Source organism: Anarrhichthys ocellatus, unplaced genomic scaffold (assembly GCF_004355925.1).
Source record: "Anarrhichthys ocellatus isolate YVR2014 unplaced genomic scaffold, GSC_Weel_1.0 scaffold1, whole genome shotgun sequence".
Taxonomy (NCBI): Eukaryota; Metazoa; Chordata; class Actinopteri; order Perciformes; family Anarhichadidae; genus Anarrhichthys; species Anarrhichthys ocellatus.
Window position 1 is genome coordinate 3271229 of NW_022280031.1, and position 13838 is coordinate 3285066.

At 42.7% G+C, this 13838-nt stretch overlaps 1 protein-coding gene across 1 annotated transcript in view; it reads left to right on the forward strand.

Moving 5' to 3' along the window:
- syn2b (synapsin IIb) overlaps positions 1-13838 on the forward strand; it is a 67149-nt gene continuing 53311 nt past the window's right edge. Inside the window, 1 exon segment of the mRNA XM_031854610.1 lies at positions 1-1116. Coding sequence (XP_031710470.1) covers positions 659-1116 — 458 coding nt within the window. The 5' untranslated portion in view covers positions 1-658.

Consider the following 13838-nt stretch of genomic DNA (forward strand, 5'->3'; position numbering starts at 1 on the left):
TGACAGGAGAGGAGGAGGAGGAGGAGGCGGGGGGGGGGGGGAGAAAGCCAGTGAGTGAGAGAGAGAGTGAGTGAGGGAGGGAGCGCGAGGAAAAGGGCACAGTGAAAGGGTGAGATAAGCAGCGCCGAGCAGCATCTCTTGAGCACATTCAGCTCACAGCAGCTCAGGAGGCAGGACGGCAGAGTAGAGGGGGGAGAACACCTTGCACCTCACCAAAGGGGGCGACACCACACCTCTCTCTCTCTCAGACACACACTCTTGCACGTCACACACACACATTTGTGAGGAGGCGTGAGGCTCAGGGGGAGGAACACCACACCACACGCACGCTGTTTTACTGGCTTAGCTGTGCTTTGGAGAGCTGTCTCTTGAAGACTGGACCAGAGCTGTTTCCATCCTGCTTCATCCATCCTTTCCTTCCTTCCTGCTTTACCATTCCTAGAGCTCAGAAGCGTCTCTCCTGTCGGCCAACCCCTTCGATCATTCGGACTGATTTGCTCTCTCTGTCATTCATCTAACCTCTGATCGGCGCATCTCTCTCTCTCTGTAACCATCTCTGCCTGTCTGTGCTTTCACTCTATTCAGCCGAGAGACCAAGAGACACACTGAAAGAGCAACTAATCCGACTGACTGAGAGACCGACCGTTCGACCGTGATCATGAACTTCCTCCGACGCCGTCTCTCGGACAGCAGCTTCATGTCCAACCTGCCCAACGGCTACATGTCAGACCTCCAGAGGTCGGACCCGGCTGCTCCTCCTCCCCCCACCGCCACCTCCACCTCCCATCAAGGTGGCCCCTCAGCCGTGGCCCCGGCCCCTGCCCTGTCCCCGACCAAAGCTCCGGCCCCGTCCCAGGCTCCCGCCAGCTCCCCCGCCGCTCAGGAGCGGCGTGCGAACCCGCTGGCTCAGCCACCGCCTCAACAGGCCCCGTCCTCCTCCTCCTCCTTCTCCTCTGGTGGCTCCTCTGGCTTCTTCAGCTCCTTCAGCTCCATCACTAACGTGGTCAAACAGACCGCCGCAACAGCCGCCGTGTTCGTGGAGCAGACGGCGTCCTCTCCCTCGCTCTCCAAGAAGTTCAAGATCCTGTTGGTCATCGATGAGCCCCAGCACGAGTGGTAAGTGTAAGGATGCAAGTGACTTCAATGACGGGTGGAGTGTTAGCCAATCGACTGATGGGAAGTGGTGACGTTAGCTGGCACGGTGATTCCGATTTTTGGGACGCTCTTCATATTTGGTGAAAGAAATATTTGTGTTATAGTCAGCCAGAAGGAATATGATTCACTGTTAATTAGAAAAAGCTAACTTACATGTGGGCGCATTGGCCCAGCGCTGACTGACACAAGTGATTGATTTTACACGAATCCTGAATGAACTCTTACGTCCCTTTTTGTTTGTGTTCTGTGTCTCTGTTTTAAAATGTTGTTTTCTCTCCTCTCACTAAAGTTGCTCCCAAAATAGAAAGCGCTCTATTAATCTCAGGCAGGAGAGCTTTTCTCTCTCTGTAGTTTGGATTCACACATCGCACCAGCTAGCGCCGTCACCTGCCTCTGTTTTCGTGTGTTTACGTGAACCTTTATGACGCCATGTGCGTGCGTGCATATTCTAAGGTCCGTGAGTGAGTGTGACAGCGCTATGAGCAAGTGTGATTTCAGCCCTTGACAGCACAAGTTGGCTAACAGGATATTATCCTCAAGCTATTAACTCGTATATCATGAACAGGCATACAAGAGCTCTGCATAAAACATCACCAACACAAGAGTAAACCCCTGGCTGTGTATATACTGCCACTATCCCGCTCGCTTTTCTGTTTCCTGCAAATCACATTTTCACACTATAAAGGTTTACTGTGTGGATGTCGATGATGGATTTTACAGCCGTTTATTGCCGCCATTATCACTGTGTAATTTCATCATCTCAGCCCTGTACTGGATGGAGATGTGATGTCGGAGCGACAATTTTAACCTTTTACAATTTAATGGACATTCTGAGCGTGTTTACTGTGGCTAACAAAAACCATGTAATATGGTTCAACGCATTGCAAAAAAACAAAAGAGTAAGTGTTTCAATCTGCTGATGAAGACTATGTGTCATATGGTCAAAAGGTCCAGAACAAGCAAAAGGAAGGCCTTGAGTTGAGATTGGTTTGTTATAACTTTGCATGGGTTTGGGCTATAGGATTTTTGGAAGCTCACTCTATTCTGTTTGGAAATGCATCTTGGTAGTTGCAGATAGACTTGAAAGTTCTAGCTCATATAAATATATTTATGTTTTAGTGGGATCTTGCCATTGTAGTTGTCTGATGCTGAGATTTAAGTGTCTCATTTTGCCACAAACCCCACTCTCTTTAAATGAGACGGTATTGAAATGCTATAGTACTGTACTAGTTATCTATAATCCTGTCTGAATTACCCCGGCATATGCTTGGATAATAAAATACGGTGCTATTTATCATTGACTAAGTAATGTCTGAGTTTCAGACACTGACTCTTTTTCCCTCTTTAGTGCAGTTGATATTGCTTCAATCTGAACAGGATTATCTCCATTACGGTGCATTATGCATGTGTGTGTGGAGGGATGCACGAGTGCTGAGGTTTCACCGCACTGAACCTTCTGAATGTGACCGGCAGCTCTACATTCTGGTAATCCTGTGTTCTCTCGCTGTGAGTGTTTTGGTGGCTTATGATTGGATGATGTGGCGATGTCTGAACGAGAGACACTGCAGCTCACGCTCAGAAAGAAGGCGCTCGAATGCACGGCTTTACCTAATGAAGTCCTGCTCTTACAAAATGTGTCAGGACCACACATCAGAATTATAGATCTGGATATAATAATGCGTTTTCAGACTCTGGTCAGTTGTATCGTTTGTGTTTACTAACTGTGAGAGCAAGTTCCACCTACTGTACATAGCCAGACAAAACATGTGAGAGATGTAGCCTGTCGTTGCTGAAACCCCTTATGGCCTGCGACTGTCACTTTAAGTGACTTGTAACCACCGGTAACAATGTGGTTTGACTTGCATGAAGAACTGTGGTTTTCCAAAGGGGAGATCTAATTACTCCACATTTGTGAGACATGTACAGTATGCATAGAGATAGCTGAGTTTGCAGTGACTGCTAATTCATGTAGCAATACAAAGGAGGAGCAGTGTTTCCCATTAATTACCAAGACGAAGCCCCGCCACAGTTTCATAATGAACCGCAAATAATGTGTGCGCTTCTCAACGGGCGGGTTCAACACAGTCTGCAGATCAGGGACGGCCCTGGGCAAGATACTGAACCCCAAATTTCCCCTGAAGGCTGTGCCATCAGCGTATGAATGTGATGCGAGTGGTCAGAGAACTAGAAAAAAGGCGCTTTATAAAAGCTTGTCCATTTACCATGAAGATTCGGACCAACAAGCACAATCGATAATGACATTGGTTTTAATAAAATAACACCAATTCCCATCAATACACACACATGAATCACAAGCGAAGTTTGATGAATAGTCTAAAAGAGAAATACGTGCAATTGGAATTGGTCATTTCCACCTGTCACTTACAATCAAGTGGATGATAGTAATAAGAAGCAATGAAGCTTTCATTTTCCCTTGCTCGGTCTTTCTTTTTTTAAGTCCTCCTGTGTGCACTAATTTGCCTTTTTAATTAAGCCTCTTTTTAATTCTTTCTAAATCCATCTAAACTTTGCATATTGAAATAGACAGGGAAACTAAAGATGCAGTTAATAACGTGCTATAACTCTAAATAACGCTGGCACCCATTACAAAAGTACTAGCAGTTACATAAGCCACCACAGGTATCAAGACTCTCTCTCTCTGAGCTCTCAGAAATGGACTGGGCGGCTGTGATGGCTCACTCTGACTGTGCCACAAAAAGAGACCACAATGAAGCCGCGTGATGAACGAGTGCGTGTATTTTGCAGGTAATTCAGAATGGGAGTATAGCCTCATGTGGACCTTATGTAACAGAGGGAAGAGACAGTGTCCGTCAGGGCCTTTCAAGGTGATATCAGCACAGAGGGGAGGATTAAGGAAGATGGGAATCTCCCTTCTTCCGATGTTTACGTGACCCTCTTTCTGTGTTTGTCTCTGCTTCTTTCCTCTTTGCTTCCCCTCTCTCTGCCTTTTACCACGACAGTCTCTCTGTGTGTGGCTCCAGAGGAAGTGCTCCGGGTTCCCGATGCGATGAAGTAACGAGAAGCGACGTGGTGATTCAGCACTTTCTGCCCAAAGGCCACATCTGCTCTCGTTCCTCTGCTCTCTATATCTGTGTGCTCTCCCTTTCTTTACCTCCCTCTCTGTTTATCTATTGAGTATGCACTCCGCAGTTTGTGCCCCAGCACCAGTGAGCGTATTTACCTATATTGCATAAGTACTCATCAGAGGAGATTATAATGACTTTAAAATGACTCGTAGCGGAGGGTTCTGTTGGTTTGACTGCAGGTTGATGCACAGAGGAGCAGGCGTCGATGCTGAATGTCGCCCTGCAGTTAAAGCTCAAGCTTTGATTGGTTGGTATTTGAGAGCATACCGATTAGCCAACAAAACATTCACAACTGATTCACGGAGGTGGTGGGGGTATAAAAGTTCTTGTAATCACTGATTCTTACTGAGTCGTTTTTCCACAAACTGACAAATAAGCATAAAAACTACAAAATAAGAGAGAAACCCACACGTTTGGGTTGGGATTATTTTATATTTCTGTGGTTGCAGCAAAAAAGGTGCAGTTTTTATCGACTCAATCACATTTGTTGTACGATGACAACGACATGCATTTAATTTAAAGAACAGCATTACGTTTGTGCATGTCTGTGTGCTTGTAATCATCCATGCACATCATTTTAATTTTCTCCATCAGAGACCGAGACGGGAGTACACAGTGAGAGCAGGTGGGGAGGTGGAGCCGCGTATATCTCCATCAACATCTCACACACACACACACACACACACACACACACACACACATGAATTTACAAGTACCTGCACGCTCTGTTTCTGTTTTCAGTCATATAATTATACACAGTAGGAAAACTGTGAAATTTCACACAGAATTCAGCATTTTTTGTGGATAAGCTGTTCCTCGTTCCTGCGTATACTGAGTTTACCATAGAACTGTAGTCTTCATGGCGGTTATTAGGAATTCTCTGTGGCATCATGGTTCTCAGCTGCAGGTCCACACACACACACACACACACACACACACACACACACACACACACACACACACACAGAACTGACCTTATTACAGCCGGTGGTGGCGTCATGTTGACTTTATGGGGTCCTCTTGGTTTCGACCTCTGAAGTCTTGTACCTCTCAGCTGTTACTAGACCAGCGGCCTTTTCAGCCAAAGGGATGAGACAGAAACAACTCCACGGTGGAATGTGTAACCTTGTCATTTCCAAAATAGGATGTGATGGTTTTAAAAGTTCCAAAATTGTGTTGGGTAAAGCGTTTGTTTAAATGGCTAATCAGTTTACCTTTATAAATAATATATTATGATTTATTTGTCATTTTCTTGAGAATCTTTTAACACTTATATATGCTGAATAGTAAAAACTGTGCGCTGGTTTTATTGTGCAGCTTCCAGGATGAGCCCTTTAATTGATAGCCGATGCTGTATGTGTTCAATACCGTCTCTGTGAGGAGCACCTAGATAAACAGAAGGCTTGTGTTTGCTCTAAGAGGACCAGGCTGGAGGGAATACAGATCTGTGGCACTGGCGGTGTCAATACCGACTGACTAATAACCAGCGTTAGACTTATCCCTAAAGGCCCGTTGAGATTCAAGATCAACCATTTCATTTATGTCAAGGAAAGCAGTTAGCCTTTCAGCTCATTTAAATGCAACAGGAAGAAAAATATCCCCCTCTGTTGTTTCCTTTTACTTTTTCATGACTGTGCTGTTTTTTTTCTTCACGTTCTCCACTGTGGAGGACATTTTGTGAAGACAGTTTGATAAGCACAGCACTTAGAGCCTGTGCTATCTCTATAAATTCACACCTGATTAGGCTGTTAAACTAAAAGAGCCAAGCAAAAAATACAATCTCACCAAGAAGCCACAGGCAGCAGTATAGTCAGAATGAATGGTGCCAGCAAAGGAAGTTTGACATCCTTTTAAATGGATGTACTAGTGAATAAAACTGCTGTGTGACTCCATTTAAAACAAATAGACTTACATTTTATTTAGAAAAATAAGTCTTTTGTGAGGTGGGAAGCCGCTTTAGAAGACTAGTGTAGCCAGCGTTTTGGAGCTCTGGTGGCCACTGTAGCTGAAAGGACCGGATTGAAGGAATGCACTCCAGAGGTGAAACATCTGTTGTCAATTTAGGCTAAGCTGGAATACTTATTACATGTTATAATGCTAAATGTATCATTTTGTTATTTGTTTTTACTTTTTTTAAATCGGGAATACCTTGCTTGAATAGAGACCTTTTCATGTTTTGTTTAATCTTGTGTTTTGACCTTGTGATTGTAGCATGTTCTCATTGTACAAACAGACCTCTTCAGTTCTCTTCTCTTGAGTGGCCTCTTCAGTCGGACGAGGAGGCGCTAACGATACAGCTCTGTGGATGCATCGATGTGTGATACAACACAAAGCCTTTCTACTCCGTCATCATACAAGATATTTACATTTAATCTTCATTTCAACTTTAGGAGAGCCAAGCAACGGAGGGTTTTGTCAACTCATGACTTTACAACTTACTATCTAAAACTAAAAAACACATAATCGGTCAACTGAGAAAAGTGAAAAGAAGAGAAACACCGTATTGATTGTGTCATTAGTGTTGCTGCTTGTTTTTGTGCCGGGTGCTACTCCCGAGTCCTCCGCAGTAAACCTGTTACTATGCATGAGGCCCACAGATACCTAGGAGGGCCGTAAACGAGACCAATCAGCATCACAACGTCTGGTGAAATAGGCCGCTGTTGCTATGGCAACAGGTGATCCTCTTCAAAAATTGTGAAATGGTTGAAAAGAGGCATCAATGTGATTTCTTTTTTTTTTTTTCTACCACAAAGAGACTTTTACAGAGTTGTTATCAGCATGAAATACAAAGGTTTCATTGGGCCAAATGGCTCAAATTGCCGTGTTTATGAGGCTCACTTCCGCTTCTTTATTTTGAAATGGTTGCAGTGTTTTCTGGGGAAACTAGACGCCATGTGACTCATGGTGATTTCGTAGTTTGCCCAAAAGCTGTTGTGAACTTCCACACTCGTGAGGTGAAAAGTGCAGTCATAGAAAGGGAGACATGATAATCATTTAAATATTGGGAACACCTTTTTTAGACCGTGTCTCCTCGAAGGAGTAAAGGAAGGAAAGAGTGCTTAAGGGAGTTCAAACCCTGCCAAGTTTTGCCATTTTTTTTAAGCATACACATAAAGAATGAAACTGAAAGAGTAAAATACACAACCCAATAATTGCAGTAGCAACACATTAGCTCTAAACAGCTAATACAGTGGCTATCTTGTATAGCTGTAACCGATCATAGACAAAAAGAAGACAAATTCGTAACCTTCATCTGCTCGTGATGACCAGATGAAAGACCCCAGAAAAAGCTCCTTGATCTTGAGTTGTGACGAGTTCGTTTTGTCAAACTTTTCTTTTAATTAGTTGCTACAAAGCAGGCGGAATAGCGTCAAATTGTATTGTTGTGATCGTCCACCTGTAGGTTTGTCTTCGTTACACACAGTAAGATTTAGCAACTAATGGAACTTGCAACTCTTTCACAAACTCATAAATTCACAATCACACATTTGACGAGCTGTGGCTTCTTCAAAAGGTTGATTTGTGAGCTTGCAAGGAGCTTTTCTTTGACTGAGGACATTGATATGAATCACCAGCTAAAATGCACATCAGCGGTTACAAACAGTGTGTGCAAAAAAGACAACCTTGTACGCGCTCCTGCTGAAAATGAAATATTCTTTTAACAAGAGGAAAACGGTTGCTCAATTCCTCAGTACACAAATTGACGGGCTAACTATTAGACCAACATTATGTGGCATTAAAGCCAATATGAACTGTAACTGCAGCGGTGGAACCGGTAGCAACATTGATAACTTGTGGTACAAATCTCGCCTTAACAGTGTGTAGGAATAGGGGTCATCCAGCGGCCAGTGTTTGGTTTGTCCTTTCTGGGCTACTGTAGAAACATGGAGTCTGGCTCTGTGAAGAGGACCTGCCTCGTATAAACGACTCATTGTAAGCTAAGAAATACAAAAACAATTGTTTTTCAGGTGATTATACACTAAAGAAAACATACTTATTAATATGATATTCCATATTGGACAGTAGATCCCCTAAATGCTACACACTGTTCCTACAAGCACTTTTGTTATATTCTTTTACTGTAAGTATAGTAGGCCTACTGCCCTTTGTGGACTGCGTTGTCTCATAAAGATAATTCTTTAGCTTGAGACTGACTCAGGCATTCATTCTCGTCACTTTCATTTAGCTTCTGAATAAGGAGGAGGAGCCTGTGTGTGTTTCTGAGAGAGACAGCAGTGTTTGCACTTGCTGTGATACTATCACCAGCAGAGGAAAGGGAGTTATTATGCAAACCCAAATATGTAACCCATTCATTGACTCTAATTACAGCTGAGCAAAGTGGCCAGTAATTACATCCAGTACAGTTTTATTTTTAATAACAGGAGACCACATACATACTTTAGGTGTTCTGTGTAAAAAAAAAGTATATTCTTGTTCAGGATTAAGCCATTGAACACGGGGTAATAACTACTGGACATAGGTAAATGGTTACATTTCCAACAAATGACAAATAAACTTCTTAGGATATGGATTTTTTATAGAGGTCATGTGGATCAAGCTTGGGTTGAGGTTGTAGCCACCCTTCTCCTCACAACGCTCCACCGTTTGAATATTGACTTGTGTTAATAATTTATTTCTACCTAATGGGGTTTATAAGAGGGATGACTTGCTGTAAGGCTTGTATAGGCAACGTTATAGCATCTGATTAATGACATTTCTGACAAATTTCCTGCACAAAATGACAGTAGCGGAGGCATCATTGACGACATGATGCTATTATTATCCTATCTCCTTAGTATCTGGACAGTTGTGGTCCAAGTGAAGAGAAACGCTATTTGACCTGCTTATTATTTGGCCTGTTGATTTGACCGAACTGAGCACAGGTCATGAGAGACTGCATCTTGTGTACAGCAGCTGGGGTACTTTTTCTCTCATCACACACAAATATATATTTGTAAAAAAATGATGAAAACAACTTACTTATGCTTAAAATTATTTTGTTCACACTAATTAGCCCGTTCTTGTTTCTGCGCGAGTTATTGTGGCTCGGCTACTTTATGAAGACAACTGACTAACTAGACTTTGCGTAATGACTTTGAATAACTGTATTCTCATAAACAAAACAATCAACATTAAATATTTTGCTAATTAATTGCTAAAAAGTCATGCCAGCACCGGTTTGCTTAGTTATCAATGCTGTTAGCATGGTGGCTAACCACCCTACTCCGTTATGACATATCGCTTCGGTTTGCACACTGACAGAATGCACAACATTTTCATATTCTAATCCTAAAAAACGTATAATATAAAACGTCTCTTGTTTTCTGTGAGGTTTGCTCTTACGAGTGAAGTCGGATTCAACAAACTCTCTTAACTAGACAAACGTTGCTCGTTTGAGCCTGACGAATACCAGCTGTTCATTAAAAGTGCATTATTAGCCTTATCAACGCTCCGAATATAGTCATACAAGGCTACCTGTTCTGCTCCGTGTGGGGACGTTTCATTCACAAAAATATCACCAAAGATTAAAAAGAGTTTCAGGTCTTGCGGTTGAAAATTAACAGATAAAAATATAGCAAGTTTAGCAGAGTCAGGGGTGGTGTTAGAAAATATTAATTGCACAGCTGTCAACGATGTGTCATCAGAGGAGCGCTGTGCTGTGACAGAAATAAGCCAGTGGTTTCACATGAAGATACAAAGAAATGTCCACAAAGCAAAGAAGTACATGATTAAGAGAATTTTCTCTACTGAAAAGTTGCTGTATCAAAATACAGTAATAAAAATATTAAAATAAAAAAATAAACACTGAGTAAATTTGTAAGCCATGATGATGATTATGATATAATGAACACAATAAGAACATTTCATTAAGTTTGTCTTAGTTGTGCATTTTATTTTTGAGTTTCTGTATCTTTAAACCCCAAATTAATTCAAATGAACCATTTTAGTTGAAATTTATTTTTTACCCTCCACTGGAAACATGACTGTGCGACAGGTCTGGACCACTGAATTACCTTCGTACCGTACATAAGAGAAAAAGTACAAGAAAATTGGTGAATGACCCAAAGTCTCTTAAATGGGCCACAGATCTGTTCGTACCGGTCGTTCCTACGTGAGGCCCAACGTTTCCTGCGTCTTGTGGCTTAATTAAGTTGCACTCTAATTGTACTGAAAGTACACATAATTTGATCAGCTCAGGAGTAGTGCAAAGCAATAAGCTGACTGAGCAAGGGTTTTTCCCCTTGAGCCAACCCCGTTTGTACCCAGAGCACTGCACTGACAGAAGCAACCTACCGACATATACATTACGTCTGCTGGGTGATTAAATGCAGGGCTGAGGGCTCCCCAAATTAATTCTGAGGTTCTGAATTCCCTTAGCAGAATTTAAATAGCGAGTCATGTCTCCTCGCCGTATCCCTTTTGTCTGTGAGCTGAGAGAAGAGTCAGCCTGCCTTTGTTTGTCTTCCATTAGGCGAGGGTCGATGTGAAGCGCTGTTAGTTTTGGAAGTCAGCAGGGAATCAGGGGTATCCGACAGATAAGGGAAGGAAGGAATAATGGGGGGAAAGTAGAGAGAGATAAGTACAGGAGAACAGAGGTGGTGACGGAGAAAGATGGTTAGAAAAGGGAGAGACGGACACGAAAGAGAGAATACGGAGGGAAAATTAGTTCATCCGAAGGAAAGATTCCATTTTTCCATCCATAACCATTAGCTAGAGGCTGTAGAGGCTATAACAATAAGCTGCGTCTAACAGGGCTCCAGGCCTTTTCTCCCCTGGTAACTATCTCCTATATCTGTTGCTCTCACCCCTTCCTGCTTTCTCTTGCTGTCTCAGTCCATATAATGAGAGGCTCCAATCCATCAAAGGATCAGATAGGCTTAAAGCCAGTCTGAGCCCCGGCTCACTACTCATCGTGTTGCCCACACGGCATTAGATGCCAAGCAGAACCTTGTTTTACATCAACAAAAAGTTGAATACGGTACAAGACATTTTCTATGCCTATTGCCTATTTATTTATGTACATAACCAAGGATTGTCTCAAAACACATGATACCACAACGGCAGCATAAGATAGTCAACCCATAAACACACATAATTAATGTACAGCATTCACTAAAATCCTGAGGGGCAAAAGATAATATAATTATTCAAAACATTTACATTTATATATATATATATATGGAGGAAATATGGCAATTTTCTACAGGACTGAGTTATTGAAATAACAATATGGGAATGTCTGCTTTCAGCTGCTCCAGTGAGTTAAACACAAATTCATATCATCGATGCAAAATCACCAACTCCAATATTGTCATGAAATCTCTGCAGGTTGACTCAAAGTATACCGTCACACCACCCACACCTCACTGACGTCAGTGGCATTAGAATTATAAGCTTTGTCAGTGTTTGAGAGGGGAGGTTCTGCAGGGGTCACTCTGTACACTGTAATATTAATCAGAGTTTTGTGAAAGATGAAGTGATTTAGATAATGAGACAGCTCTGACCTTGCTTCTACAGTGTTTTGTCGTCCCTTTTCTGCAGCAGGGTACCACGCAGCAACAGGGGAACTGCAGACCCGACACATACAGTATACTGGTATATGTGTCGGGTCTGTATTTGGTATGTATGCCAAATTAAGTGTCTGACGAAACTCTCTCAAAAATGAAAGGCCACATTGTAAAGAAGCCGTTTGTTAATATGAAGAAAAAATATGATTGGAAGTGGAACTAGCTGAATCCAGCTGTGACATTAAATTCAGCGAGGCCTGATTCACTAGCCAGGCTTTTGGGGTTTTTTTAGCCAGCTGCAGCACAGCTTCAATTAGTAATTCTCTGAGGTCTTAAATGGCTCACTTGCCCATATGGTGTAAGGTGCAGTGGTGCATTTTGGCAGGAAATACAGCACAGTTAACACAAAACTCACACACATATTTGCACTACTACAGTTGCAAGGTCCTTTGACATAACGCAAAAAATAGCATAAAATTCCAATCTTAACCACTGCGACTACATGCCCCTATAGCACCAAAGCACCAACTAATCTACTAATCTACTAATCTCTACAAAGCAAATCCACTGATTGCTGCAATTCCATTCAAATCAATTGATTAAATCCCAAATGACCCTTTAGAGAAGCGAACTGACTGCAATGCCCTCGCTTTCCCAAATTGTCCTGACTCTGCAAATTGGTCCTCAGCAGCACACGAACACATACTATGTAATAACCGTCTTTTATTCCCTGTTTGTTTCTCTCTGCCTCACATACATACACACACACCACACATGGTGCATAGCTTGCTCGCGACATGCAGCGCTGTAGTAGGTGTAAGTGTCACACTGTCAATATGGAGACACAACAAACTGCAAAGGCCAAGCGGGAGATCGCTTCCTCTCGACTCGCCGTACAAACAAACAGTACTCACACACACGTGACACACATTTAATATTATATAAAGTCCCTTTGGTATTTTTTATTATTTCACAACTCATTTTGTTATTGCTTCAGTTATTCATCCTGTCTGCAAACAGTGGCCTTATAAATCAATGGTGAAGTAATTGAGCTGTATGTGATAGCTGGGAGTGGATGTCACTACACCTAAAATACTCTAAAGAAATAACTACAGCTTGGCTGAAGAGATTAGGAGAAAAGAAGTGAAGCGTCAAAGATTCTTTTCCTGAAAACTAATTGTGAGGGTTGGTTTCATTCGATACGAATGTGTACGTCTGTGTGTGTGTGTTTCCATATGTGCTTGCGCTGTAGGTGTTGGATTGTGCGGGTGGGTGTGCAGCAGCTGACTGTGTGTGCTAAAGGCTGCCTTCTGCGTATACTGTGTCCTGTATGTCAACCATTCACTGGCTTGCATTTCACACAACCTCAGGGGCAGTCACATGACATGCCACAGCAAGCACTTCTCTAGAATGGCTTAGAGAATTATGGCAGCAACACGTCAACATTTGGCTGAACACGTGTGTCTGTGTTTGTGTGTACGTGTGCATGTGCAGAGTGCGCTGCCTGAGTCGTGACCAGATAGAATATCCTCCTTCCTGAGCTCGTCTCAAACACCCACATGGAGGGTTTTTGCTGCCAACAGGGATCTGCAGTTGGTACAGCATTGTTGCTTGCCTTAGCAAGAGTAAATTGCAGAGACGAAGCTGTACGGAAATAGAAGCTGACTCTCTCCATCACCGCAGGAATCCTCAAATCATCGAACTTCAAACCGGCTGAACTTAAAGCAGTGGTGAAGAGGCTTGATTGGGCCGTCATCTACTTCCTGCTGTGGGGTTGGGTTTTGTGGAGTGGCGCTGCTGTCTTTAACAAACCTTCTGCCCGATCAAAGATCCACATTTCACTTCATTGACTTTTGGCCACAATACAAGATCTAAATACTGTCGCTTTTATAGAATGTCGCTCTCATCGGCTTCCCAACTCAACCTGCTATTTTTGTCCTTTTCTCATCATCATACTCATCTTTGTCCTCCTCGGCCCAGATTGTCTTTAGTGTCACCCATTGTTACGCCGTGCATCTCTCTGTGACTAAATGCTATAATTGCACTGTTAGCACTGTTAGCACTGTTA